Source organism: Lampetra fluviatilis, chromosome 30 (assembly GCF_964198595.1).
Source record: "Lampetra fluviatilis chromosome 30, kcLamFluv1.1, whole genome shotgun sequence".
NCBI lineage: Eukaryota > Metazoa > Chordata > Hyperoartia > Petromyzontiformes > Petromyzontidae > Lampetra > Lampetra fluviatilis.
Window position 1 is genome coordinate 6,559,385 of NC_136304.1, and position 13,140 is coordinate 6,572,524.

At 56.1% G+C, this 13,140-nt stretch overlaps 1 protein-coding gene across 4 annotated transcripts in view; it reads right to left on the reverse strand.

Moving 5' to 3' along the window:
- Positions 1-669: 669 nt before the first annotated feature.
- DICER1 (dicer 1, ribonuclease III) overlaps positions 670-13,140 on the reverse strand; it is a 29,195-nt gene continuing 16,724 nt past the window's right edge. For all 4 annotated transcript variants that reach the window (XM_078870423.1, XM_078870426.1, XM_078870424.1 and 1 more), the window contains 9 exons: positions 12,392-12,497; positions 11,775-11,950; positions 10,160-11,381; positions 9,606-9,779; positions 7,533-8,940; positions 6,703-6,971; positions 5,774-5,939; positions 5,057-5,132; positions 670-4,565 (listed from right to left, as the gene is read on the reverse strand). In XM_078870423.1, coding sequence (XP_078726549.1) covers positions 4,397-4,565; positions 5,057-5,132; positions 5,774-5,939; positions 6,703-6,971; positions 7,533-8,940; positions 9,606-9,779; positions 10,160-11,381; positions 11,775-11,950; positions 12,392-12,497 — 3,766 coding nt within the window. In that variant the 3' untranslated portion in view covers positions 670-4,396. The remainder of the gene's footprint in view (positions 4,566-5,056; positions 5,133-5,773; positions 5,940-6,702; positions 6,972-7,532; positions 8,941-9,605; positions 9,780-10,159; positions 11,382-11,774; positions 11,951-12,391; positions 12,498-13,140) is intronic.

A 13,140-nucleotide genomic window follows, 5' to 3' on the forward strand; every position in this document is an offset into this window, starting at 1 on the left:
GCGTCAACTCAAATCCACGACGGAACGACGCATGGTCCCACTGCGGTACACGAGAAGCTGCGCGCGGCAGTGGTTGGGGAATGGGTTAGACGCGAGACAGCCGCGACGAGTTTGCGCGCACGGCGCTTGACCGATACTGCTGTTGCTGCGGGCGTCCTGCCCTACACGCCCGACACGCGGCGGTCAGAGCTGTGTGGTCGCTGGCACCGGGGGGGGCCTTGATCGTAAACACTGGGACCGGGACAACGTCCCACGTCCCCCATCCCGCCACCCGTCCCTCACGCCCCTGCATCGTAGCGCCATCTCCCGGAGGCAAGAGCGGCTCAAGGAAGAACCGAGCCGAGACACGAACGACTGCCGTTATTAAATAAGAACTTATCGGCGAAACCTGACCCCAACAAAAAAAAAACCACACACATTCTGAAATACATAGTGCAATTGTTGTTGCTGTTGTCATTTGTATTTTTTTTTTGTCTTCTGCTAAGTTTTCTGTCACCCGGGACAAAGCGTTTGTTATTCATCAGTTTCATCCGGGGGCTGCTCGAGCCGTTTCTGCAAAACGCTTCCCATTCCCCGAGTCTGCCCTATTTGTTTAAAATACTTGGGATTTCACCCCCCCCCCCCCCACCGCTGGCTCGCCCCCCCCCCCCACTCCGTCTCCCAGTTCCATAACCCCCTCCCCCCTACAAACGCGCGCGCACACACACGCTTGCATCCAGTTATTCAGTAATAGAAAAACGATACGTGTCTAAAAAATAGGTAGATGTGTTTCAATGCAGCATTTGACAGAGGGTGAACCACAAGCACCAGGCCCGACCCCGAACATTTCAACAACAACAAAAAACCTCGCAAAAATATCGTTCGGAGCATCGTCTGGACACAGAATGCAGCATCTTATGGGCCCGCGTGTGTGCACGAGTGATTTCAATAATATCACTATATATAGAGCTATGTACATACATACATACATTAAAGGTAATCTGTCGAACGCAGTGTGTAAGCCTGAAATCTGACCAAGAAAAGCTCACCACCAGCCACCCTCTTAAGAGTGGGGGGGGGGGGTTTGGCACTCAAAGGGCACGAGTGCCAAACTGGGGGTGAGATGATTCTAAGAAGTCTGTCACGATAAAGAGAATATACGCTGGTGATGTGAATTCCCGAATCTTAGAGAGGACCAAGAACTTAGTCCACACGCCCCCCCCCCCGACATCTACGGGCGACCAGCTGGTAAATGGACAGCGCATCGACCAGGCTTCTCACCAGCAGCATTCCACTCCTGCGAGATCTGCTTCTGCACCTGCTGAGGTATAAAGATGCCACGAGGCCCAATGGGGCATTCTTAAATAAGTATACATCATCATTATCGTCGCCGCCGCCACATTGTCCTCCAGTGCTAAGAACGTTCAAGATCGGTGAATGTTTTTGTGAAGACTTCTTGTTGTTAAGATTGGAAAAAGACATCTCAGGACGACGCAGGCCCGTCCGCCACGACGGCGTAAAAAAAGCGAGCGACGACCGTGAGCTCGCCAGACCAGTCCTGCAGCCGCCATCTCGGGATCCCCGGCGGACATGGTTCGAACCCACGATACCGAGGACGGCCCGATTCGTGCGTAAATGAGCTTCGCTTCGGCCGCTCGGCTCCAGGTGAGAGCGGCACAGCTGCGGAGACACCACAAACTGGGCGGTTCACGCGCACTCCGGCGAAAGGAATCACTGCAATGAGGTAGTAAATGTTGGAAACCATCAATGCCTCCCTCCCTCAGGTACCCCCCCCGCCCCACCTAACCGGCCCACCCACGCACCGACGCGATATGTCGACAGCTCGGACCTCACTGTCGCGCAGGACGCAGGGCAAAGGTGCCTTATCGGCCATCGACCGCGGGGGGGCGGGGGGGGGGGGTGAGGGGGTGGAGCGCCGGCAACATCCAGCGCAGGGGCAGCAGTGGCAGCTCCGCGCCGGCGATGGAGCTGACAGAAAAAAAAAACTGTCCCACCACACCGGGCCCCGTCTACCTGCCACTGTCGAAACGGAACAACGGACAGCGAAACGCAAAAGCCCATTAAATAATAATAGACGAAACAAACACAACACGCGCAATGAGTGCAAAAACTTAAATCGTGTAAAGCTTGCGCTGCTCTAGTTTTGTTTGAAGTGTCGTTACTAAGGCATTTCTTTCCCGACCGTGCCCCGAGGTGGGTGGTGATAAAATTCCAAAGGGGGATAATTTTTTTCCCCCCCTCTAAGTGAATTTAAGAACGTAGGAAAAATAAAAACGAGCGATTTGGAGATGCGCAAGCCGCGTGCACGTGCGGAGGCCGATTTTCCGGTGACCTTGTTTGACCTCGTTGCGGGCTCGTTACTCGCTAACAATTCAACGGCTCGTGGAGCAGAGCTAACAGATTTACCGAGCAGCCCATTAAGTTGACAATAAATCGGTGAGAAAATAAAAATTACTTTCGCGCATGCGAAAATAAATTGTTTACGTGCACACAGATTTCCAATTACAGTATATTTCAGTTTGAGAAAGAAAAAAATGCATATATTAACTTTAAATTACGAGAAAGATTTTTTGTTTTTAACAAAATCAGTGTAGCATATTGTACAAATTGAGTCGCCTGATAAAAGTGAAAACATTTTAACAAAAGCGCCGTATTGTTTTCCCCATAACATATTGCACGCACGGTACTTTTACACCAGGGCGTAAAAGGGAGCATTGGTCTGGGCCCAGGTCATGCCCCGTCGCTGCGTACGAGCCAGCTTGCATTACAAGTTGCGGTCCTTCCCAAAATCAGTTGCAGGACATTATGCGTTAACAAACCAATCGGAACACAAAAGCGAAAAAGCGAACTTCAGTGCCTCCCCATGGCCATGCGTAGCCACACACGGGAGCCCGACGAACCTGCCTTGCGAACGCCTGAAGACCGAGGGGGTTTCAAAGCGAAACTTCTCAGAGGCCTCCCCCCGCCCCCGCCCCCCCCGAATTGTGGAATGTCGACTTCCCAGCGCCGCCACTATGTCAAATGCAAGTGCAATGGGTCACCGAGGAACGAGGATGACACCTGATGCCAAAGAACCTCGGGATTGAAAACCATTCGCGTGACGGCACTCACGGGGCCACCGTTATCGTTTGGCAAGGAGAAAAATAAGATAGGACTGTCGCCCCCCCGTGTGTGTGAATCTCAAGAAACATCGTCTCTTTAGCCCCCTTCCCCCTCATCCCCATTTCCCCAATTCCAACCACCGCCGCCCCTCAATGTCCACCACCAACTCCTGCATGTGGTGCCGCCGTCCACCCCTGTCGCGACGTCACACTGGCCAGGCCTAGCATTCTCCACTCGACCGGAACACGGACACGATCGCGACACAGCACGACGCACCGGGCGCAGTTCCGCATCGTACGCCGTCGCTCGGCACTTCACCCGCGTCCCTCTCCGTTTCTGTAGGACCCACAAAGTGTGCACGTGCACGCCGGTTTTAACCTTTGATCCAACACGAGCGACCGCTCTTGCCACCGCTACCGAGATGACGGGAAAGTGGCATGGACGTGGGAAGGACGCGTTGGCCTTAATGAGGGTAGACTAAGCAGTTGAAGGATGTCCCCTCCAGTCTAGATGACGTGGAGTCTGGAGTCAAGCCAGCACCGTAAAAAAATAACATACCTAGAGGCTCAGGAGCTGTTCTGCTTTTCACAAAATTGCAGATCAACTGCCCGGGCATCAGCAAACAGGAGACTTGGTGAGAGAAGACTTGCAACTCTACCGACAATCAAAATAAATCTGGTGTTGAAGATAACCACTTTAAGCTGTGCGTTCCTGGCTGACTGACAAGCCAGAAGCTTCGTTAAGGAGTACAAAAAATACGATAGAAAATCACAAATCGGGGGATGCTCCAGTGACGTCACTGCAGTGAAATTGCATTCAAAAGTATGGGACGAATGCTGCCGTTACACCCGATTATTTACTTATTTAGCATTGTGCATTTGCGCCAAGCCGGGCAGCGGGGCCCGTCCTCGGAACCACCGCTTGGCTTGCTCATGACAACCCGAGCTGTAACCACGACGACAGATCTGGTCGTCGCGCAAGCTCCACCTGTTGCAGACTTTGCTGCACAATCGGCCTCGGCCGGTTCGGAAACCTCGGCCAGCAGGGGCCAGCCACCAATTGACGAAGCTTCACAAACTCACTCTGGAGGACAGCTCAAAACACACGGCTTAGGCACACAGCTCAAGGACGACCGCCGCAACTCGTCTGTTTTGGCGAGCGGGCAGCTAGCTGGCAGTGACTCCCTTTAACCTGGCAAGTGGGGAGCAGGAAACCTCCATCAACTTGGGCATGGGGGGAGGGGGAACGAGGAGGCAGTGAGAGCCTGGATGGATGACAGGTGGCTGGTGGGGAATCAGAAGGCTGGCTGCCCTTGCGGGAGGTTGGCCTTGAGGCTGCGCAGCGCGCGGCGTGCCGCCGCGGACTTGGCGATGCGGTAGCTTCGGCCGACGCCTTTGAACTTGCCCTTGCCCACGACCTCAACTGTGACGCGCACCTTCCCGTCGAAGGTCCGCTCCGCCGGGCTGCTCGGCGCGCGGGGGGGGAAACAGGGAAACAAACACGGACGACGTTCAGTTTAGCGGCGAGGAATGAAACGGTAAATATTAGGTGTGCAACAAGATCTTGAATAAGTTCCTTTGGAGTGCAATGCATTATTATTACATAAAGCATCACGCAAACTTCGGTCATCCTTGCAGTGGCTTTTGGCTGCAAGCCATCGAACAAAGACGGTCATTGCAGCGCGCGCTTTCAGATGCGATTCTGCGGCCGTCTGGAATGCCATTCCTTCCGATATTAGGAAGCCACTTGAACTATGCACTTTTAAAACTAGATTGAAAACTCGTTTCTTAAGAACTGATTTTTGTGTTTAGTTGTTGTCCTTCCCCCGCACCGCCAGTTAGCACGGTTGGCTAAGTATGGTGCGAAAGAAATTCAACATATACGTGCATATTAAAACGTTGGGTTTTGTACGGATCAATACTGATGATGCCAGTGGGCGCGCGTGCACACAAACCTGAATTTGGCCGTCTCAGGCTCCATCTCCAGGAGCTCCCGCACTGGGGAACGTGGGACATTCGCCGAAAACTTCTCTGCAAGTACGAACAACAGGAAACAAAAACGGAAGCACCAAGTACGGCATGAGAAACTACAATGGGAAAGCGTTCAGCAAACAGCAATAACAATAATAACCGGGTTCAACGCAGCTTAGATTCTGCAGCTTTCTTGTCAAGGGAGCACAGTTATATATGCTGCGAAAAACCCATTGTACCGCAACGTTTGTGGCTATGGGTGGCTGATACCCGAGGTTGAGGAGTCTACAACAAACCTCTACCTTAGGCTTTCCAACCTCAGGTGACGCGTGCAGATGGATTCGTTGACGATTGGAATTGCGATGGCAACAAGTGGTGACAATGACAGTCGCAATGATTTTTGACGACGACGAAGTTTACAATGATGACGACGATAACAACGATGACAAAACGAAACCATCCGCACACATCACGCAAAACTGGGCATCCCAGGGCCCAGTTTATAGGCTCCTCTACAACCCTGCCTCCACCCGCTCCTAGACGACACGTCAGCAGGCTGGATCAACGGCGATCGGCAAGAACTGCGGTGCGGTAGGAGTGCGGCCAAGAGAGGTGGAAGGGGGTGTGGGCGAGCGGGGGATGGGCGAGCGAGGTGGGGGGCGGACGGGCAGGCGGGGTGGGGGGCGGGTGGGTGGGTGTACCGATGAGCGGCCGCATCATGGGGTAGTAGACACGCCACACGGTCTCCAGCGACATGCCGCTGTCCATGTAGATGGCTCCAGCGAGCGACTCAAAGATGTCGCCCATGGCCTTTGGCACCTCGATGTCCTCCTCCTTCTCGTCATCGTCCTCCTCCGAGCGCCGAAGCTGCGGGAGACGGAGCGCACGTCGCGGGTCCCCATTAACGCCTCGTATCTTTCATCATCAGTTGCGTCCCTTTCCTATCGAACGCTAAGAAAGGCGTTGTTCATCACGAGCACGAGCTCTCGAGCACAGTTTAGCTTTCACATCTGTTGCGTACGCGTTCCATACGGTAACGTGCTCAACGTTGTACTTGATCTGCAATCAATTTCTCACCGAGCTGTTATCTCAAACACCGCTTTGTGCCGGTACCCCGAGACGCACTGCGTAGGACGCACGGTATAACAAAAATCGCTGCTATTGGCCGCAGTCACCAGTTCATTAATTCCTGCAGTGACGAAAGCTTTAAGTCAAGATTTAATGATGATATTTTAATGATTTCATAATGTGCAACGTAATGAGGGACTGTGTTGTCCTTGTGTGGTCTGCGCTTTACCATCTTGACGAAGCTTGCATTTGGTGTTGCCGAATCGGCAGAAATCTTATGTGCATGTGAAATTTGTACTTAAATACTTTATTTATATTTATATGTTTTTAGCGACTTGCTTACCTTTTCTCTATTTTCCCAATCTCCATATCATCCTTTGTATTGTTTGTTGACGTAAATCACTCACCTGCCCCTACTGAACATGCGTGAAAAAGAGCTTCATAGCTCATCGGATTCCTCCAGTCTCAATAATAATTCTCATTCTGATGCGGATATTTAACCTCAAAAGCCTGCAAAGCGAATGATCGATCGATCGAGCCGAGCCAAGCAAGGGCGCGTTACCGTCGAGTCCATGCCCTGCATCTCGTCCTTCTCGGCCTGGAAGCGGACAAAGTCGTCGATGACAAGGAAGAGCTCCGGCGACACGGCCTTGAAGAACTTGTGGAAGTCGTGCTTGACGGCGAGCGAGGCGAAGATGGTGTTGTTGACGAGCGCCGAGCGCAGGTCGGTGAGCACTCCCGGCGAGTGCTGCCGTGGGTCCTCGTACAAGTGCTTCGTGATCAGGTAGTCGAGGATCGCGTCGCCCAGGAACTCCAGACGCTGGTAGCAGTCTGGGGGGGCGGACACGCGGCACGCAACAATTCCGGCCGTTTACAATTGTCACGACTCGGATTCGTGGATTGGAGAAACACCCCCCCCCCCCCCGTTTATCCAATCGGAGCGAGGAGAAGCGGTCGACGGATGGGGGGAAGGAGTGCTGGAGCCGGCACCGCCAAGAACCTGGGTCAGATTCGGCGTTTAAGTCGCCCCGTGATTAAACCGGCTTCTCAAGTGCAAACGAGTTGATGGGTCTCAAACGAACGCACGCAAAAATCGTCACATTAAGTTTCATGCCGCACGTAACTCTGGCAGACTTACAGCCGTGAGAATTAACAAAATATTTGTTTTGATGCTCCTCCGACAGAGCAGTTGGGAAAGAGGTGGCTCCGTGGGATGTTGCGCGACATGCAAGTGTTCCAATGCTCTATGAGCCAAGTGGTACCTACGCTTCGTGACAACGATCGCACCACAATCAGGATGGGGTGGAGCGGGGGGGGGGAGAGAAAGAATCGTACAAATTTAACCCAGAAAAGTGTAAAAGTATGCCAGCCGGAGGAGAACGGTCCCCGTACCTGTGATGGTGTTGTAGTAGTAGGAAGCGTGCGTGAAGGCCTGCAGCAAATAGGCCTTGTTGGAAAAGCAGTAGCTTATCTTCGACTCGAAGCCGGAATACCCGGAGATGAGACGCTGGAGGATCTGCATCGCGTCGGGCCTGTGGAACATGCAGCGTGGCGGGATGGCAAGAAAGCTGTACTCCTGCTTCCTCTCGCAATCAGCGGTTTCCTCTTTCGTTCTCTCCGCGGTCGCACCGGCACATTCGCTCGGCACCGCCGTACCGGCACCTTCGCCGGGCACCGCCGCATCGCAATCTGCGCCGGTGCTGCGCCGGTCATCAGCAGGAGCCGCCGCCGCCGCCACATCGCGTTCACCGACTGCCGGGTTCGGCTCCGCTTTCCGCGGCGTTTCAACAACTCCTGCCATCGCCTTGTTGTTATTGTCACATGCGGGGGAGTCTGGAGCTAAACTCGCATCGGCGTTGTTGGTAAGAGACAAGCTGGACAGTGCCCGAACGACGGATTTCTCCGGCTGCGCTTCCGAGCCAAAGCCGATTCTGCCAGAGGCTCCCACGACTGCCACCGGCCACGGCGGGTCGACGCCCCGTCCGCGGCGGGCCACGACGGAGAGGCCCGTCTCACCCTTGTTCTTCGGCGGCAGCACTCGGAGGCCCATGGAGCAGAGGAAGAGCTGCGCCGCCCTCTCTCCGCAGCTCGTCAGGTAGCAGCCCAGCAGCGCCTCGACACAGTCGGCAACGCTCTTGTCGGCGATGCACTGCTCCGTGTGCAGGTCGTATGAGATCGACGGCCTGCCCAGGGCCCCGCCGACGGCCCCGGCAGAGGCCGGTTGTCCTTCCCCCGCGGGGCCTGTTCCGCCGGCCGCGCCAGCCCCCCCGCTTTCCTCCGCCGGGTTCCACACGCCCACCACGAAGTCGTCGTCGCCGTTGCCCGCCGCCTTGCTCGGGTCGAGGTAGCACATGGCGTCCCACGAGCTATAGTCGGTCCACTCGCCGCCAGACGGCGTCATCGTGGCGTCGTGACCGCAGCCGCCGCCGACACCGCCGCGGCCGCCGCCGCCGGTGAAGCCGGCGCCGGCATCGCGAGGGAGGGCCCCGATGCGATTCGCGGCCCACGGGACCGAGCCGCTGGTTCCCACACCGGCGATCTTCTTCTTGAAGGCGCCCGAACCGATGAGCATGCTGTCGATGAAGCGGATCTGCTCCTGGTCGAACTCGTCCGAGTCGTTCTCCGAGTCGTCCACGACGACGGCGGCGGCGGCGGCGGGCACGGCGGCATCGGGAAGGGAGTCGTCGTCCGAGGGCGGCCTCCACACGAGGGCCTCGTTGAACTCCGGGTCGTCCTCGTCGCCCGACGAGGGGTCCGTTTTGTCGGCCGCCGAGTTCTTGCTGCTGCTGGTACTGCCGGTCTGCGGGCAGAAGGGCCAACACATGCACGTGTGACGGGCATGCGCGACATGCGTGGCATGCGCGACGTGCATGCGCGACATGCGTGACGTGCGCAACGTATGCACATAGGTTACCGTCATGAGTCACCTCTCGGCCACGGTGGCGAGATGTTAACTACCTCGCCTGGTACACAGGAGGTCGTGGGTTCGACCCAGACCCTGACGCCTGCTGTATATTTGGAGTTTGCATGTGCTCAGTGGGCCTTCATTGGTAAAATAAAGTTTTATAGTTTCTAACCCGGCAAGTTTGGGTTTTACAAAACTATCTACGAGATTTATCACCTCCTGCCGCCGCAAAGTGCTGCTTCGAAGGCCTGTGCACCACGGCTGTCAGTGCAATATGCTACGAACCAGCCAACCTGAGTTCGATTCCTGGCTGCAGCCAATGCCAGCGGAGAGCAATATCTGAACTGGTTCTGGGCAACCCACTTCACCATCCCGCACACCCTGACCAGCGTGCGAACGTCATCCAAAATATTTTTTTTTCGGGGAGCGACCCCGTATCCGAAACGCACGGGTCGCAGGCCCGTTCATCCAGCAGCGGATAGACAAAAAGGGCCGTACATTTTACCAAACGTTATTTCGCGCAACTTATAACAAAACAAAAAAAAAAGCCTCTCTCGGACCTGGGCGACGTCAGCAGAGTCGTTGGCCGTGTCGCCGTCCCCCAGGTGGCTCTTCTCCTGGTTCACGACGTAGCCCGGCGGAAGCCAGTTGACGGGCGGGTCGAAGATGGACACCACCATCCTGTTGGGCAGGCCCTTCTTCTTGCCCAGACGGTACAGGTTGCAGTTGCTCACCTGTGGACACGCACGCGGGGCCCACGAGGTCACCGAGGAAGCAGGGCCAACGTCTCGGCAAGCGGTGAGGTACAGACGCAACAGCTTGCTTGCAGAGCAGGGGTTGCGGGGGTGCTTCCGATTAAAGGGAGCTCTAAAGCACACTCCCCCTCCCCAACCCCCCTTTGGAGGATATTTATGGTCAGAATCAGAATATTTATTTAGACTGGAGGAATACAATGAGCTATGAAGCTCTTTTTCCACAGATGGTCCAGTAGACATCTGTAGTCAACTCGTCCACACTGGCCAGACGTCATGGAAGTACCCACTACCTTTCATCCCACCGACCGTGCGCGCGCGTGTGCGTGCAGAAGCTCAGTTGGCTCCACACGCCGAGGCACCTTCTTGCTGCGCATGTAGGAGAGGCGGCCCTCGTGCGCGTCCGGGTAGGTGCAGAAGAGGTACGTGGTGATGGCGTGCTTCAGGAACGAGTCTCCCAGCATCTCCAGCCGCTCCAGGTTGAACCCGTCGCTGGCGTTGGACAGCGTGAGCGCCTGCAGCACCAGCCCCGGGTTCGGCCCCACGGCTGACGCCACCACCGAGGAGGGCGGTAGCTCGCCGGCCAGCTCGCCGGCCAGCTCGCCGGCCAGCTCGCCGGCCAGCTCGCCGGCCTCGCCACAGCCCGAGCCAGAGCTGCCGTGCTCCTCCTCCTCGTGGATGCTGCTGCTGCTGCTGTTGCCGCCGCCGCCGTTACCCTCGCAGCCCAAAACCTTGCCTGCCCGAGTTACCGCCGCGACGTTGTTGCTCGGGGCTTCTCTCGCAATGATGGCGGTAAACTGGTTTTCGTTTCTTCTGTGATTTGTAGTGTCCGGTGGCTGCTTCCCGAGGCTGTTGGACAACGCTGGGTCGAAAGTAACGTTGAGTTTGTTGAGATTGCGGATAGCGGTTTCCGCCGCCGCGAGGCTATTGTTGCCCTGCGACTCTGCCGCCTCCGATTTGACGTTAAGCGCGGCGCGACGCAGGTCTCGTTCGATCAATTCTATCGTCGCTTCCGATCGTTGCGAACCGACGAAAATCGGGCTGTCGGACGGCGAGCGGCCGCCCTCCGTGCGCTCAAGGTCTCCCCGTTCTCCCACAGCCGCGTCCGGGCTCTTCCGACCGGAGGAGCCGGGCGGGGGCGCAGGTCGAGAGGTAGCGAGACAGTCGTTTGTGCCATCCGAATGACCGGCGCTCTCCAGCGAATTATTCATCTCTGGCGTGGTGCTAGGCGGCTGCACGGCGTTCGCACCACGAGGAGAGGGGGGAGGTGCTGAGGTAGATTGCAGTACTGCATTCTTATTGGCATCGAACGCTGGCAGTGACGTTTTCTGGCCATTACAGTTTTCCGCAGACCCACGTTCTTGTTTCAATACGTTTAGTGCAAGTTGCCCCGCGGGCGCGCTAGCTGCGTCGCTCGCCTCAAGCCCGGCTCCCGCCGCCGGTGAAGTGCAAAGGTCATGTCGCGGGTCGCGTGCCGCGTCGCCTTCGTCGCTGTCCGTTTCGTCCTCGTCGGTGACGGTCGCAGCGGCGTTCGGCTTTTTCACGTCGATGGATTTCCGCCACCCGAAGTCCAGGTTCGGGTACCTGCGCGACATGGCGCGGGGGGCAGCACAGCGGCGATCGTTAACGCGTGAACGGGGCGAGGCTCCGCGCTGTTCACAGCATGGTGGGCATTGCGCGAGCGGCGGAGGAACAAACGGGAACTGCACGATGACGTGCCGGTGGGGGAAAGACAGGCGATGATGCGTACGATTGTAAGCATTAAATCCCATAACTTATCCGGGTAAAACAAAAATAAAAGTATGATAACCGCATTGGGAGGAAGGCACAAATAGAAAAGTCGCAGTAATGGTTTCATGCGTCCCCCGACCACCTCCGCCCTCGCCACTAAAGGCTGCTACAATCAACACAAATCCTTATCCTGCTGGCACCTTGTACGACGGAATATGGGTGTAAACAATAATTTAGTGGCGTCACCTGAAGGAGGTGGGCAGAGCGTGCAGCCCCACGCCCGTCTCGCTGGCGATGAGCGCCCTCAGCTCCTCGGCCGTGAGCAGGCAGTGCAGGCGGTACAAGATGCTCGGCAGGCACACTGCCTTGCGCCACATGGACGCCGGGATCGGGTGGATGGCGCACAGCTCCGGCACCAGGATCTGGAGAGCACGAGGCACAACGCAGAGTGAGACAGCTCATGATGATGCTGCTGCTGCTGCTTCTGCTGCTGCGTAGTAGATAGATCACGGCCGAGTACGATTATGGTGATGATGAAAACGACAGCTACAATACACCACACGATAAGTGCAGCTAAGATGATCGCGGCGACTAAGTGGTAGGCCTCGCATGGGCGCGGAGCCATTTGACACAAAGTCTCGTGCCGTATCTGGAGCGCACGCACGGCCTATAGCTTCCCCACCACTGGCATAGAGGAATAAGACGACATTCATTCGTTGCTCACTCACTCACAACGCACACCGCATGCGACTAGACGTCAAACAGCATTACAACACCGAGTTGTATGTCAGCGCATCACCAAGGCCAACGTTCTAAGTGAATGTCACCGTTCGCTGCAGTGTGGATGTCTCCGGCGAGCGTACCTGCTTGTTCTGCAGGCTCTCCCACTTGGCCTTGCGTTTTTCCGCACTGCTCAAGGGCAAAGCCTTCCCCTTCTGGTTCAAGTGTCGGGGCGTGAGCAGGTTCAGCCTGTACAAACGGGGAAGCAAAAGCACCAAGCTGTTTGAATGTGTCACTGGCAAGCATGAGGGAGAGAGGGAGAGAGGAAGAGCGCGTAAGCTACCCAGCCACCTCCAGGATTATTCAACTTTTCCACTGTACAACCGAGCCACACCGGCACCTTGCCGAGCCAGTCCCTTGCAGCTCAAAGAAGCACCAGGTTCTTTTTCCACTGCAGAACCGGAGTCGTGCCAGCGATGCCACAAGTAATAAAAGTGCAAACAAGTCGACGTCGCACATTCAAGCGTCCCGACTGACGCGACACGTTAGATGAAAATGCCGAACCCCCATCCATGGCCCTGCATGGCACCACGCCAGATTCACATGTCTCGTGAGGCCAGAGGTTCGCAGTCATATCCTCTCAGGCTCGACACATGGCCAAAATACTGCAGAACCTGAACCGTGCCGCTGAACGAGTCGTGCCAGTATTATCAACGGTCTGGTTTTCGGATCAGCATGGAAAAAAGCCAGCAGATAACCAGCCATGCCATTGAGGGTCCCGCGCTAGCAAAGCTCGGACGTGGCAGTGGGAAAGATCGACCGAGAGCACACCGGGTTGGGCAGCAACAACAACTTCCATATATTTCGATTTAAGGCTTTCGTGACTGCAGGG